The sequence below is a fragment of the Sinohyriopsis cumingii genome, chromosome 7 (genome assembly GCF_028554795.1).
Source record: "Sinohyriopsis cumingii isolate HCF-2022 chromosome 7, ASM2855479v2, whole genome shotgun sequence".
Taxonomy (NCBI): Eukaryota; Metazoa; Mollusca; class Bivalvia; order Unionida; family Unionidae; genus Sinohyriopsis; species Sinohyriopsis cumingii.
The window spans coordinates 50,692,054-50,708,737 of record NC_142967.1 but is presented as its reverse complement, the minus strand read 5'-3'; the positions used below and the strand labels follow the sequence as shown (position 1 = coordinate 50,708,737).

The window sequence follows — 16,684 nt, the reverse complement described above, 5'->3', positions numbered from 1 at the left end:
TTTTGGTGGGGGGTGGGGGTTTACATTTGTGGTAGCAGCGTGATGCTGATTTCCACGCATGTGTCTGAAAATTAACAAAGAATCAACGGACGATAGAGACACAGGTGTTCTGATGACAGGGATTATTACAGAAAATGTGAGCATTCTGAAGGATTTAATTCTGAGTGAAATGAAGAGGAATTTTACTTACCATCCACATACAAATGCCAGTCTTTGTAAATATATTAATTACTAGCGAGCGGCCGAAAATCCGATGAAAGATAGATTACGAGAGAATGCCTTGTCCGGTTGATCTCTGTTGCCAGAAATGTCAACAACAAAAAAGCGGATATTTCACAGAACTCATGCTAGATGTCAGGATAAGCAGATTATATATAACAATGCACTGTTTAGATGGTTTGTCAGTATGGACAAAGAATTTGTTTATGTAACAATAGATAAATTTCAGTGCATTTTATATCCAGTTTGCAGCTTCCTTTCATGGGGCCTCTGAATTTCTGCACTCCAAACCAATGGTTGTATATAAAGGTTTAAACAGCCAACAATGTCACCAACAAATAAAAAAAAGCCACATGATATGTTTTGCAGCCAATAAGGAAAAACAATGCAAGTTTGCGACATTGACAAAGACCTACGCGATCCCAGAATAACTTTTTATGCGTTTTTTCTTCTTCTTACTTTTAAGAAGAAAAAAAATACTTTTTCATGTATGAGAAAAATACTTTTTCATGTACGAGAAAAATACTTTTTCGTGTACAAGAAAAATTCATATAAAATTTCAGTAGCCAAGCCACAATAGTCTTGCATTATTCATACGCGATCTCTTCCCAAAAATGATAAGCAACTTTTTACTTTTTTTTCGTACTTTTTAAGAATTGTTTTGTGCACAAGAAAAATACATGTATATGAAATTTCGGGAGCCATCCCACAACCGCGTTATATCCAAATTCGTGTTATAACAGAGCGCGCTATAGTGGGGTCGCACTGTACTCTGCAGTATTTTTTTTAACTTAAAGATTTTCCCATCTGAAATTCTTGGTGTGTAATTATTCATATTACTATCTTGGATATTTTTGATAATTGTCACAAAATTTGAAATATTAAACTTAGTCATTTGTATTAAACTTAATCATTTATATTACACTTAGCCATCTGTATTACACTTAGTCATTTACATTGCAGTCTTTTATATTACACTTAGTCATTTGTATTACACTTAGTCATTTGTATTACACTTAGTCATTTATATAACACTTAGTCATTTGTATTACACTTAGTCATTTGTATTACACTTAGTCATTTATATAACACTTAGTCATTTGTGTTACACTTAGTCTTTTATATTACACTTAGTCATTTGTATTACACTTAGTCATTTGTATTACACTTAGTCATTTATATAACACTTAGTCATTTGTGTTACACTTAGTCATTTATACTACACTTAGTCATTTATATAACACTTAGTCATTTGTTAAACTTAGTCATTTATACTTCACTTAGTCATTTATATTACACTCAGTCATTTATATTACACATTCTACCTGTAAAAAGAATGTATAATGAGGGCAAATATTTTTTTAAAATTTAAAAATTAAAATTAAGTAGATAGAAAGGTAGAAAAGTAGACTGATTGGCAGAAAGATTGATATATAGGTAGGTATGTAGGAAAGGTTTTATATAAGTCATTAGGTAGATCAATAGGCAGAAAGGTAGACTGATAGGCAGAAAGAAATAAAAATTATTTTCACCCCTTAACAAGCTTTTGCCTTGCTTTATTTAGGGATCTGCTTCATGATCAGTTCTGCAGAATGTCAGTAGTTTTTATTCCTACCTATGAAACACTTTCATGTAATATCTATGGTAATCAAAGTGGTTTCAAGGCATGAAACTATTCAGTCACAAGTGTTTTAGTACAAGGAAAATATTCCTTAGCTTACATTCCAACCTGAAATTTTGTTGGGTCAACTTAAAAAAAAAAAAAAAACTTTTTCTTGTGGTGGGGAAAATCGGTGTACTATTTGAAACTATTACAAATTTTGATGTCCAGAAAACTGGAGGTCTGATTATCTGGTTAATAATAGTAAGTATAATGAACAGAAGTGTGTGTGTATGTATGTGTGTGTATATATATATATATATATATATATATGTATATATATATATGTTGGAATATTTTCTGATTTTTGCCAGTTGGGTGATGTCATGAAGAAAGAAATCAGCACAGTATACAGAACTGATACATTTTTCAATATAAATGCATAGTCACTGACTTGCACATTTTTGAATCTCACTGCATAATTACAGATTTACATATTTTTCAATCTCATTGCATAGTCACAAATTTACAGGATTCATGCAGCTTTGGAAGTATTAAATTCAATGACTATTTAGTTTACTTTATTCAGAGAACCATGAATTGGTACATATACGTGAATACTGTTTATATATTAATGTCTAATGTATAGCATGAATAGAGTATCAACGCCGTGTACTCACCTGTGAACATCATCATATACATTGAATCCCCAATACAAGTGATTCCATCGAAAAATATGTACACACAGCTTTAAAATATTCATTAATTTTGTAACAGGTCATATTGGTCTGAATTCAGTGGAAAAACATAGCACAATCATGTAACAAATGACAAAGCACATTTACTTTGAAGTACGTTCGAAGTCGGTAAAAGTTAGTTTGCGTTTTAAGCCGCCTTTGGCATAAACTTTTTCCCTACAAAAAGTAAACTTTCACAGCACAGTCAAAGTGTTCCAGTCATGTTGGAAAATGCAATAATCCATCAGATTCCATCACTTTTATTTAAGTTTGGTACTGACTTCCTCTGAAGAAAACTTCTTTGCTGTTATTGAGAGACTGTAGTCGGCTTTCTTTGATGAAGGGTGCATGCGTTTTTGAAGTCGCCGCTAAAGAACAGCTTTGGAGAACCGAATGAATGTCCATTTCTTATTGTGGCGGCAACATCAAATAACTGTACTGCATGATTGAGACTGGTATTTTTTCCATTTGCTGAGTACGTTTTCATAACAGTCGGTGCTTCAAAGGTAATGTTTCCTTTGAAATTTCATCAAACTGTTTTATCTGGATACATTTTTTAAAGGAACTGGCCGTCATTTAGACTATTCTAGTTACTGTCCCTTAATGCCTACTGAATAAACCAATAAGTAAAATGTTTTTTGGTGGGGGGTGGGGGTTTACATTTGTGGTAGCAGCGTGATGCTGATTTCCACGCATGTGTCTGAAAATTAACAAAGAATCAACGGACGATAGAGACACAGGTGTTCTGATGACAGGGATTATTACAGAAAATGTGAGCATTCTGAAGGATTTAATTCTGAGTGAAATGAAGAGGAATTTTACTTACCATCCACATACAAATGCCAGTCTTTGTAAATATATTAATTACTAGTGAGCGGCCGAAAATCCGATGAAAGATAGATTACGAGAGAATGCCTTGTCCGGTTGATCTCTGTTGCCAGAAATGTCAACAACAAAAAAGCGGATATTTCACAGAACTCATGCTAGATGTCAGGATAAGCAGATTATATATAACAATGCACTGTTTAGATGGTTTGTCAGTATGGACAAAGAATTTGTTTATGTAACAATAGATAAATTTCAGTGCATTTTATATCCAGTTTGCAGCTTCCTTTCATGGGGCCTCTGAATTTCTGCACTCCAAACCAATGGTTGTATATAAAAGTTTAAACAGCCAACAATGTCACCAACAAATAAAAAAAAGCCACATGATATGTTTTGCAGCCAATAAGGAAAAACAATGCAAGTTTGCAACATTGGCAAAGACCTACGCGATCCCAGAATAACTTTTTATGCGTTTTTTCTTCTTCTTACTTTTAAGAAGAAAAAAATACTTTTTCATGTATGAGAAAAATACTTTTTCATGTACGAGAAAAATACTTTTTCGTGTACAAGAAAAATTCATATAAAATTTCAGTAGCCAAGCCACAATAGTCTTGCATTATTCATACGCGATCTCTTCCCAAAAATGATAAGCAACTTTTTACTTTTTTTTCGTACTTTTTAAGAATTGTTTTGTGCACAAGAAAAATACATGTATATGAAATTTCGGGAGCCATCCCACAACCGCGTTATATCCAAATTCGTGTTATAACAGAGCGCGCTATAGTGGGGTCGCACTGTACTCTGCAGTATTTTTTTAACTTAAAGATTTTCCCATCTGAAATTCTTGGTGTGTAATTATTCATATTACTATCTTGGATATTTTTGATAATTGTCACAAAATTTGAAATATTAAACTTAGTCATTTGTATTAAACTTAATCATTTATATTACACTTAGCCATCTGTATTACACTTAGTCATTTACATTGCAGTCTTTTATATTACACTTAGTCATTTATATTACACTTAGTCATTTGTATTACACTTAGTCATTTATATAACACTTAGTCATTTGTGTTACACTTAGTCATTTATACTACACTTAGTCATTTATATAACACTTAGTCATTTGTTACACTTAGTCATTTATACTTCACTTAGTCATTTATATTACACTTAGTCATTTATATTACACATTCTACCTGTAAAAAGAATGTATAATGAGGGCAAATATTTTTTTAAAATTTAAAAATTAAAATTAAGTAGATAGAAAGGTAGAAAAGTAGACTGATTGGCAGAAAGATTGATATATAGGTAGGTATGTAGGAAAGGTTTTATATAAGTCATTAGGTAGATCAATAGGCAGAAAGGTAGACTGATAGGCAGAAAGAAATAAAAATTATTTTCACCCCTTAACAAGCTTTTGCCTTGCTTTATTTAGGGATCTGCTTCATGATCAGTTCTGCAGAATGTCAGTAGTTTTTATTCCTACCTATGAAACTTTCATGTAATATCTATGGTAATCAAAGTGGTTTCAAGGCATGAAACTATTCAGTCACAAGTGTTTTAGTACAAGGAAAATATTCCTTAGCTTACATTCCAACCTGAAATTTTGTTGGGTCAACTTAAAAAAAAAAAAAACCCTTTTTCTTGTGGTGGGGAAAATCGGTGTACTATTTGAAACTATTACAAATTTTGATGTCCAGAAAACTGGAGGTCTGATTATCTGGTTAATAATAGTAAGTATAATGAACAGAAGTGTGTGTGTATGTATGTGTGTGTATATATATATATATATGTTGGAATATTTTCTGATTTTTGCCAGTTGGGTGATGTCATGAAGAAAGAAATCAGCACAGTATACAGAACTGATACATTTTTCAATATAAATGCATAGTCACTGACTTGCACATTTTTGAATCTCACTGCATAATTACAGATTTACATATTTTTCAATCTCATTGCATAGTCACAAATTTACAGGATTCATGCAGCTTTGGAAGTATTAAATTCAATGACTATTTAAGAACTTTCCATGATGTAATAATTTACAAACAACTAATTCATGATAGATTGCAAATAGGTATACATTTTTGTCTATACTTCTAAAAGATCACAATTATGGTTCAGTTATGTACATCTGCTTTCTTTAACTGCACTCTAAGTCAAACATATTTTGTTTAACATATGGGCCACATTTGTTTCGATCAATACAAATAATCAACATTACTGCAAATTATGTCGGTGACATTTAAATTTCCTCTAAAAATTCAATGACTTTCAAGCACTTTTAGCTACCCTGTTACTTTTCATCCACTTTCAATGACTTGAATTTGCCAAGGTTTTCAAGGACCTATAAGAAAGTTGCATCAGCATCAGACAGGCAAGGTTTTCAAGGACCTATAAGAAACCTGCATCAGCATCAGACAGGCAAGGTTTTCAAGGACCTATAAGAAACCTGCATCAGCATCAGACAGGCAAGGTTTTCAAGGACCTATAAGAAACCTGCATCAGCATCAGACAGGCAAGGTTTTCAAGGACCTATAAGAAACCTGCATCAGCATCAGACAGGCAAGGTTTTCAAGGACCTATAAGAAACCTGCATCAGCATCAGACAGGCAAGGTTTTCAAGGACCTATAAGAAACCTGCATCAGCATCAGACAGGCAAGGTTTTCAAGGACCTATAAGAAACCTGCATCAGCATCAGACAGCCAAGCTAATTAGAAAGTCATGCTAACCTTTAATCATTTCATTCGATGTTGTATATAGCTTGATGAACTTGAAAACACTTAATAAAGGTAACTATTTCATTTATTTACTTGCTTCTGTTTTTAAACATTTTCAATAAGCAACTTTAAGTTAGGTAATAACGCATTATTGATCATTTTATTGATGTAGTATGTGTGTGTGATTTGGATTTTTAACATAGCTTTAACAATTTTTCAGTCATATCACTATCATGTCTGCAGTGTGGCAGTTTAAAGTGATGTCTAGCAGTGGGGCATCATGCCACAGAAATGTAGCATCATGTCCCATCTAGTCACATTAACCAGACACCAGGCCGACCAGTCCTAATACTAACCTCTTAATGCTGAGCACTAAACGAGGCAGCTGCTAGCACCATTTTTTAAAATCAGTTTCGGTATGAATCGGCCGGGGTTCAAACCTGCGACCTCCCGCATCTGAGCCAAATACTCTAACCACTTTTTTTCTACCATAAGGAAACTGAACAAAATCAGAGGAATCTTCTTGATCTCTTTGCTTACCATATATCTTGATTCCATTCTTGTTATATTTGGGTTTAATGTGTTCCAGGGAGATAACTTTCTTACTGAATGTCCAACCAGTGGGCTCTAGAGCCAATACAGCATTGTATGTTGCTGCATACTGGGACAGGTGTTCCTCAAGGCTCTAAAAAAGATGGAATACAATGCAATCCTTTGTGAAGCTGAAATTTAATGTGACACACGAACATGAATTAGCATCAATTGTGAATCTCAAATACTTTATAACGAAATGAGTGCAGGATTTGTATTCCATGGAAAAAGGCATTTTTACAAAATGTACTTAAAACTGACATCCGTACATTTATATTCTCTTTTTGTGTATCAATTTTCGTGCTTAGCAAGGACTTATATTCATGCATTGGTAAGTGTGCCCTGTCTTCACAGATTGATCACTGTTTTTTAGGTAGTTAAATCTGTGGCTTTTAGCAAGAACAATTATATCTCACTAAAAAGGGCCTCGTTAAGGTAAGGACACCTCAATGTTCAAAAAGAATTTCCAGGAATTCAAAACAAGATCATTTCTTCTTTTTAACTGCTGAATGTTGAACATTTCTGATCTTTTTGAAAAATAAGATTTTCAAATTAACCAATGTGGCAGCTATATCGGATGTAAGATCAGCACCATTTTCATTTAGGACAAACTAGACAGTTACAAAACTATGGTGAAAACCCAAGCCATTATGATCACCCATTCACAAGAAGTGGTGACAAGATTTTCCTTATGTTCATTGTGACAGTTGTCATGGATTTTCTGCAGTGCACCATTTTCATTTCAGATTGGCTAGATATCATAAAAAGTCTTTTGCTGAAAACCCAATGCCCAAGTAACTATCAATTCAAGAGGAATAGCTATAATGAGATTTTCAATATGTATGCTATAGTGGCCATACTGGGTGTATTTTCAATATGTATACCATAGTGGCCATACTGGGTGTAAGATTGGCATCATTTTATTTCAGGAACAATTAAACAACAAAAGTCCTCTAGTGAAAACAACCATACTGATATTATACTGATTTATGAAGAGTCACAGCAAGTATATTTTCAAGATGGCTGCCATTGACTTGAGAAAACCCAATGCTGATCTGACCATCCAATCAAAGAAGTCTTGTCACGAAAACCCAATGCTGATATGACCATCCAATCAGGTGGCATAGTAATAACAAGATTTTCAAGATTGTGGCCATATGTGATAATTGAACAGCACCATTTTCATTAGGTTTGGTTTTAGTTTTGTGGGATTTAATGCCACTTTTCAGTATATGGTAGGCTATACGTGGTAACCAGATTATTTGGTGGAGGAAGAAGCCGGCAAGACCGAAGGAAAAACCACCGATTCATGGGAAGCTACTGGCAAGCTTTCATACATACCCATGATGATTGAACCAAGATTTCAACTCACGTGGATAGAGGTGAAATGGTGAGCAATCTGTAAATGCAAGTTCCTCTGACCACTTGACCACCCATGGCCCATTTTCATTTAGGATCAACTAGCCATCATAAGAAGTCCTTCAGTGAAAACCCCATGCTGATACAACTATCCATTCAGAAGGAACAGAGAGAGGATTTTCAAGATGACAGCCATATGGAATGTCTTAAAAGAACCATTTCCTTTCATGACCAAGAAGACATAAAAATATTCAGGTGAAAACCACAAACCAATATGTCCTTCCAGTTAGAAAAAGTAATAATAACAAGATTTTCAAGATGGCTACTCTGGTGGTATACTGGATGTTAGATTGGCACCATTTTTATCTGGTCACTATAAAAAGCCTTTCAGAGAAAAGCCATGTTGATATGACCGTCCATTCAGGTCTAGCAATAACATTTTCAAGATGGCTGCTGTGGTAGCCATATTGGATGCTTGATCAGAAATGTTTTTATATAGAACCAATTAGACACGGGATGAATCCGTGTCAAATTTCATAATAATCCTCCAAGTAATTTAGCAGAAGTAGTGATAACAAACTTATATGAACAGATGGATGTCGAAAGATGGAGAACAGGCCATCCAATAAGTGCTAAAAATAGTGAATTCCAAGTATAACAATGAAGAAAAAACTACTTTTTACTGCCGTATTTACTTTAATTTCCCCATAAACAATGGCTGAAATTTTTTATCAATGGTCTCAATTAACCCACTCAAACAAATCAATTAAAACTGGCTTACCATCAAATACTTAATAATCCAATTTATTGGATTATTTGAGCTACATGTATATCCCATAAGCTATGCTGACACTACTAATAGTGGCAAAAGCAATCTAAATAATTATTAAACAGCCATTATATTTATGTAAACAATAAAATCAATTTGGCAATTTAAAATTTTGAGGCTGTTCTATTTTCAGCTTATTTTTCCTTGGAAGTCTTAGCATCCATTAAAGTGATGCATTTTTAGTTTCTAAATATGATCAATGACTTAAATTTCCATTGAAGAGAATTTGTTCAAAAGCATATATTAGCATTAAATAAAATATTTATTAACTTGAAAACAGGAAATTTCAAGAAATGATGGTACTTTTTAAGACATAAGTGAAATAAGAAAAAGATCTGGAATAGAAATTTCCGGAGAGTAGCCTGTCTTTTGCGGACCTAAAAATAAACCTACATTTCTAGGGCAAAATTTGATAATATTCACAGCATAAGCCTGCTGATATGGTACAGTCAAAACTAGTTCATCAGAACTCCCTTTATTCTTAATATATTTTGTGTTTCCAAAAAAATTAAGAAAATCAACATTCTACCATAGTGACCTATTGTTTGCTTAGGAATGTAGAAAGGCTCGTTGCAAGTTGGGAGCAAGCACCTGCTACACTCCTCTATCACCCACGGCCGCATGTTAGGGAGATTTCCTCACTGTCCAGGAGTTCACAAAAATGCCATCCAACACATAATGAATGTGCTGTTTTATTAATCATGTTTGAATGAGACATTTTGCTGGGCACATTCAAACATCATGAAGGGTCATGTTAGGTCACAATGGCTAGATTTTACTCGCAGTGACTGGTTAAGTGGGTTTATGCATATTCATGGGAAACAAGGAAATCTGCACAAAGGCAGATATGGCACATAGGCAGATAAGTAGTAAAGAAGTGTAGTGCATTGCCTAATGTTGCTTGCGATGATGAGTCAGATTCTTATGTGCAGTGTCTAAAAGTCTTTTAAAGTTTTTTTCTGTTTCTAGTAATGGTGGCCATATCTAATGGCAGATCTGCATCATCTGTGCAAAAAATTAATCGGATCAATGTCAGGATTATTTTAGCTAAGTCTGGTTGCTGTGGTTCTGGTGAAGAAATAATTTATGGGTTTTTCAAATTGTAGTAACTGTAGCTATATTTGTAGCACCATTTGTACAAATAAGAAAGGTTTTCATGCCATAATGCTTTTGGTTAGACTCGTAATCCATGGGTAATGGGTTTGATATCCACCCAGGTCACCCCCGGCTGATTACCTCCTGGGAATGGCACATAGCTGCCAACCACTGAGTACAAAAATACTGACTGCTTATGACAAATATACTGATTTTCAGGAACAAATAATGATTTTTTACATTTTAATATATATGTAACTATTTACAACATGTACAACCATCAGTAAAGTAGGACAGTACCTTACACAACACACACTCAGACACAGGCTGTTTATAGGAGCCTTTTTCCACAACTTGATTTTTTTTCAATCATTATTGATTCCAATGTACCATCCTTCACTGATAATCTAAATTCTGTGTGATTTTCTTACTTAACTGTTTTCATTCTAACACATGAGTAATCCTTTGTGATTTTACTGTCTGGGAAACATGTGCAAAATAAATCACCAGCAACACTGGTAACTAAAAGGTTCAATTATACAGGAAATTTAATAAACCAAATTTTGATCAAATTATATCAAGGTTCTCTCTGGTATTTAGATATGTCGTAAGTTCAGACTGAGTTGTTGTTCATGTTCTTGTGTGTGTTGGGCAACTTCATGCCCAATAGTGGAATCACATTACACAATTTGCAAAACATCAAGTTTTCTCATTTACTAGATGATTTCACAAATCTAAACAAGAAGGAACAATCCAGTTCTGTTTTCTTGTCTTTCCTGGAGAAGAATCTGAATATTCTGCTTCCTTTTCGACATGATAAGAAGCTGAATTTACGAAGATAAGATACAGTGATAGCGGCAACTGTTTGAGCAATCCAATATGGCGGTTGAAGACAGGCATAGTAGCCTTGATTTTGAATGAACCAATCATATTTTAGAACTCTATTCCTGTATACATGCGATACATTTCTATCAGAATGGAACCAAGTCCCCATTCTAAACAGAAAATTGCAAGAAAATTTCTAATTATTTTTTTTAAAGTAAAAAACGTATATTCAGCAAGCAAAATATACAACCATATTCAGGTTCAAAATATGGGACAAATACGGGAAAAAACGGGACACTTGACAGCTATGGCATGATACAACCAATAATGGTGTTGAATAATGACCAAGCGAATAAGTCTCTAAGATATTTGTTATAATGGCTGTTTTGCGTGAATATCACAGACCCAAATCTGCAGTTGCATAATGCACCTGCAAAACAACTGTGTAAACTATTTGTTCTATTAATTATTTCAAGTGAACAGGGTTGACCCTGCTCCGCTACTGTATAATACACCTTCAAGCAATTGTCAAAGCTATTCAGTCTACTAGTTTTTTAGTGAATATCATAGACCTGGACTGCTGTCTTACAAGGAATCAGCAAATAAGTGTCTGAGCTATTTGTTCTAATAGTGGTTTATGTGAAGAGGGTAGAACCTATTCTACTGCAATAAAATGAACCAGCAAATAAATGTCTAAGAAATCCAATTTAATAGTATTCTGAGTGAATATTGTAGATCTGAACTGGAAAAAATATACAAAGCCAGCAAATAAGTGTCTAAGCTATTTGTTCTTCTAGCAATTTCAGTGAACATCATAGACCTGGATCTCTTGTTGTATAACATGGCGGAAAATAAGTGTCTAAACTTTTATTCCTGTCATTGGTTTTAAGTTTATATTGTTGACCAGATGTGCAGTTGTATAATGCATGAGCAAATAAAAGATGAAGTTATTCATTCTCCTAATGGTTTTTAATGACCTGGATCCACCATACGAAAATGCACTAGCAAGAAAGCATCAAAAATTTATTCCTGGTACTAGTGATTATAACTGACATGGATCTGCTGTACTATAATACACCAACAAATAAGCGTCGGAACTATTTGCTCCAGTATTGATTTCATGGAAATGTTGTTGTTGTGGTAGTGAGTTTAGTGCCATTCTTCAACACATGATAGGCTATAGCTGGCTGTGAATAAAACTGGTGGAGGAAGAACCTGGACCCCATCCCACACACAAAAACCCACTAAACCATGGGAAGCTACTGGCAAGCTTTCTCACATACCCATATTGGCTGAGCCCACAACATGAACTGACACAGTGGTGGAATGTGTGAGTGATCTGTAAAGGCCTTAGACCACTCGGCCAGACAGACCCTGATTTGCTGCTGTAAGCTATTTGCTTTAATACTGATTACGAGTGAACATCACAGATATGAATCTACTGCTGTAAAATGAATCAGCAAATAAGTGTCACAGCTAGACCATGCACTACTACTGTATAATAAACAACAAATACTGTATCTAAGCTATTTGTTCTACTACTAATTTAAAGTTAACAATGTAGACCTTGATATTATGAACCAGCAAATAAGTGTCTAAGTTATTTATTTATTAGTAATTTAAAGTGAACAGGGTAGATCCTGCCCTGCTGTTGCATAATGCACCAACCAACTAGTGTCTAAGCTAATTATTATAGGATTAAATGATCATGGTTGGGTATTTATCGATGTGTAAATTTTACCTGATCACTCACAAAGTAAATAAAGTCTGAAGGACTTTATGTTAACTTTGTGAGTGATTAGGTAAAATTTACACATCGATAAATACCCAACTATGATCATTTAATTCTTATAATTCCAATTTCATCCTTTCCTCGTCAAATCAACTTATTCCATCAACAATGCATTCCAATTTAAGTAGCGCGTACTTTCCTTTCATTTGCCGCTTCACATTGCCCCAAAATACATAACCTGTACAGAATCATACGAACATATTGACTACTGTGACAGTTATGTTTATTCAGAAACTTCATACTTTACATATTAGGCAATGGCTACCGATGGTTTCAACACATTTAGTTCATTTACAACATTCTTGTTCAATTTTAGTCAGTTCTATCTACTACGTCAGATGACCATGACCTTACATAATAACAGCTGATACAGAATGAACTAGTGTGCTAGATTAAATTTCCAACCAAACCTTAAATCATAATGAATTTTATCAATGAACATCATGGAAATATGAACAAGATGATGCTATCCCTTACTCAAATAAAGGTAACAATTAAATAAATTGTATACAGAAATAACATTTTTTATCAACATTTTTTATCATTCTCAATAGAGGTAATACTTGTGAAGACACATTCAGTGACCTAATGTCAAACGAAATGTAACTACTGTGACAGTCACAGTTACATTTATTCGGCAACTTCATACTTTACATCTTAGGCAATGACTACCCGTGGTGTCAGCACATTTCTTTTCATATAAAAAATAACATTCTTTTTTTTAATCATAGTATGTCTTATACAGGAATAACATTTCTTTATCTTTTTCATCAGCGTTAATACTTAACAATACCCTTTCAGTTATGTTTAATAAATGTGCAGTTGTTAAGTGTCGAGTTGCTCGCAAAATCAGGCATATATTTTGTTTGGTTGCATAGTTGAGTACTGGAGTGCTGGAAGGAATTAATGACTACACGTCCAAAATAATTTAAATTAGCAAAACAATCACCTTTATGGATTATTATATACATTTTGCAATGGTGTTAAGTCACATTGGTGGAGATGGTAGTTTTACCATTTAAAAACTTTATTCAGTCTTTGAATAATAGTCTCATAAATATTGTTTTTTATTTTTGTGTAAGTGGTCATATTTACCAAACCACCAACATCCACACACGTTTCATGTTTTTTAAATAAGCAAACAAAATAAAAATAAAAAAGTAAAATAAATTATCAATAGCTTTTAAGTCCTCCTCAGATAATTTCTCGAATCTTGGTTAATATTCCTCAGTGGCCTCCAACTTGACTGGCCCAGTTCCCATGCTATTATTGTTGTTGTTGTGTACAACTAGGGTGACTGAGGTCATGACGTGCTGTTGGAGGGAATTTATCAATCTCTGTTGTTCTGTTTCATTTTCAGCATTTGTAACATCCATCACATTATAGTCAAATCCATTTTCATCTGCTTCAACCTCTGTTATTATTTCTTTTAACTCCTTGTAATCTAATTGTTCAAAAAACTCCACAGAAAATTGCAGTGAAAAATCACCGTATTCGGCCATTTTGCGCGACTATGTAGCAGATGAATGCCAAATTGTAAACAATGCATCTCAATCAAAGAATATTTGAAAAAGTATAAAAAGTGTATACTTTATATGTATTTGCTGAATAAAAAATTAAAACGATGAAACAATTGTTTCACAATGATGTGTCTGCAATGTTTACTTATACTGCAAACAGTACAAAAACCGAAAGTAGTCCCAGAATGTATCGATGTGTAAAAAATTCCAGATCAGTATCATGTGACCGTTTACAGCCAATCGTATTGCAGAAAATCAATTTCATTTATAAAAATTGGAACTATTTGAAACTAATATCACAGACTCAACAGCTGTTACTGTATAACTTAGTAGTAAATAAGTATCTAAGCTATCAAAGCCAATGTTAAGCGAATAGTACAGACCCAAGTCTGTTAGTGTCCAACATACTAGTAAATAAGTCTAAACTATTCATGATACTGAAAAACTTACTAGTCAATATGTGTCTAAATTTTCTGAAAATACTAGTGATTTCAAGAGAATAATATCAACTGCTGTATAATGCTCCAGTATATAAGTGTCTAAGCAATTCCTTATTCTAATACATGCAATTTCAACAGAACAGTACAAACCTTAATATGTTGTTATAATTTACCAGTAAATAAATGTCCTACATTAGAAGTTTATAATGTAGACCCAGATTTGCTATTGCATGATATGATGGCAGATCTTGGTCAATGATGTTGTCAGCTGTATGTCTAACACATAGGTAAATAATGTATTCTACATAAGCATATGTTTTTTTTACTTCATGATTTGAACAGGAAGAAAAAAACATGTAGGAACTGAGTTGCATAATTTCTGACTGAGTACCCTGTATGTACATTTCACTCTGGATTAGATCAATCCATAACAAGCAATGCCAAAAATACTATTGAGATAATAGGAATTTCTTCTTTTCTTTTGTCATATGGTCCATACCTGTCCTCTCAATTTAGCCATGGGTAAGACATGAAGTCCAGAATCACTCCACTTTAGACTGAGTCGAGATTTCAGTCTGGGTTCCTCCAGGCAGTCCAGTGTGTTTTTCTTTTCCCTTGTAACACAAATCTTACAGTTCAATGCCTCTGAAATAGCTATAATTACACAAATATTACAATTCAATGCCTTGAAATAGGTAAGATTACACAAATCTTAACATTCAATGCCTCTGAAACAGGTAAGATTACACAAATCTTACAGTTCAATGCCTCTGAAATAGGTAAGATTACACAAATCTTACAGTTCAATGCCTTTGAAATAGGTAAGATTACACAAATCTTACAGTTCAATGCTTCTGAAATAGCTAAAATTACACAAATCTTACAGTTCAATGCCTTTGAAATAGGTAAGATTACACAAATCTTACAGTTCAATGCCTCTGAAATAGGTAAGATTACACAAATCTTAAAGGTCACTTGCCACCTATATTGTACAAACGTGTGATATTATTATAGTTATAAACAAAACGCATTGGTTATGTATGCACACCATAAAAATGTTTAATTAGACTTAAAACTCCACTTTATAAAATGAAAAAATGATTTGGCAATCTCCGTAAACAATCGGTAGTTTCCGCGTGCCAAAACCGGATATGACGTACATTTATCCCTTCTATTCAAACTAGCCATTCAAGTGCTTAATTTCCCCACGTAAATGTCTATGTGATATAGCGTACGATCGTGCTTTTATACAGCAAATATGGTGCACTGTGTTGCATACGGATGTAAACAAAAGAGTGATGATGGGGAAAAAGCGTTCTTTCTTTTTCCGAAAAACCATGTTTACCAGAAAAAAGTGTATTTAATCTGTGGGATCGAATAGGGGAGGGATGGGAAAGTTGTATCATTTATGCCGGATTATAGTGAATTTGGCCCAAAGACAATTCGGCCCAACTCGAAATACAATTCGGCCAAACTTAACAATAGTTTGTACGTTTTTATTCTTCAACAAAAAAGTAGATGGAATGTAAGATAGGTTTTAGGGAAGAAAAACTAAATTTGAACAAACTATTTTGATATTCTTTGAAAGAAAATAATCATACTTTGTAACGTACATATTTATGAGAGAAAACACAAACTGACATATCTTGTTTGTTCTAATTAAAATATTTATATATATTTTTATGCTAACAAATATATGCATCTGCACAATGACATTCTCAATTTAAGTCTTCCGGACAAATTATCAATAATCATTTATAAAACAAAAATACGTAACAGATAATATCTACATAATACGTATACATTTAGCTAAGGGTAGTGTACAATAGATATTATAACAAATATACTTAATTTTAGGCTTCACATTGTAACACAGCTGCATACAATACATACTAGATTACACATGAGGGGGGAGAGAGAGAGAGAGAGAGAGAGAGAGAGAGAGAGAGAGAATAATGTTGAGCATTTTGTCAGTATTTAGTTGCTGCAATATGAAGCTCTTACCAGTTAATTTTATTGTTTGCTTTTATTTTTCAAGTTGTCTTAGTGTTTGTGCGCGTAAATTGAAAGCTTGTCATTACTGGTCAATATCGTCAATCATATTTGCTCCATTATTCCGTACAAAT

General features: G+C 33.6%; 1 protein-coding gene across 1 annotated transcript in view; it reads right to left on the bottom strand.

Annotated features, from left to right (window-relative positions):
- LOC149795209 (uncharacterized) overlaps nucleotides 1-16,684 on the bottom strand; it is a 72,080-nt gene that overhangs the window by 13,123 nt on the left and 42,273 nt on the right. Inside the window, exons 8-9 of the mRNA XM_089964950.1 lie at nucleotides 15,058-15,212; nucleotides 6,648-6,792 (exon numbers count right to left, since the gene is read on the bottom strand). Coding sequence (XP_089821076.1) covers nucleotides 6,648-6,792; nucleotides 15,058-15,212 — 300 coding nt within the window. The remainder of the gene's footprint in view (nucleotides 1-6,647; nucleotides 6,793-15,057; nucleotides 15,213-16,684) is intronic.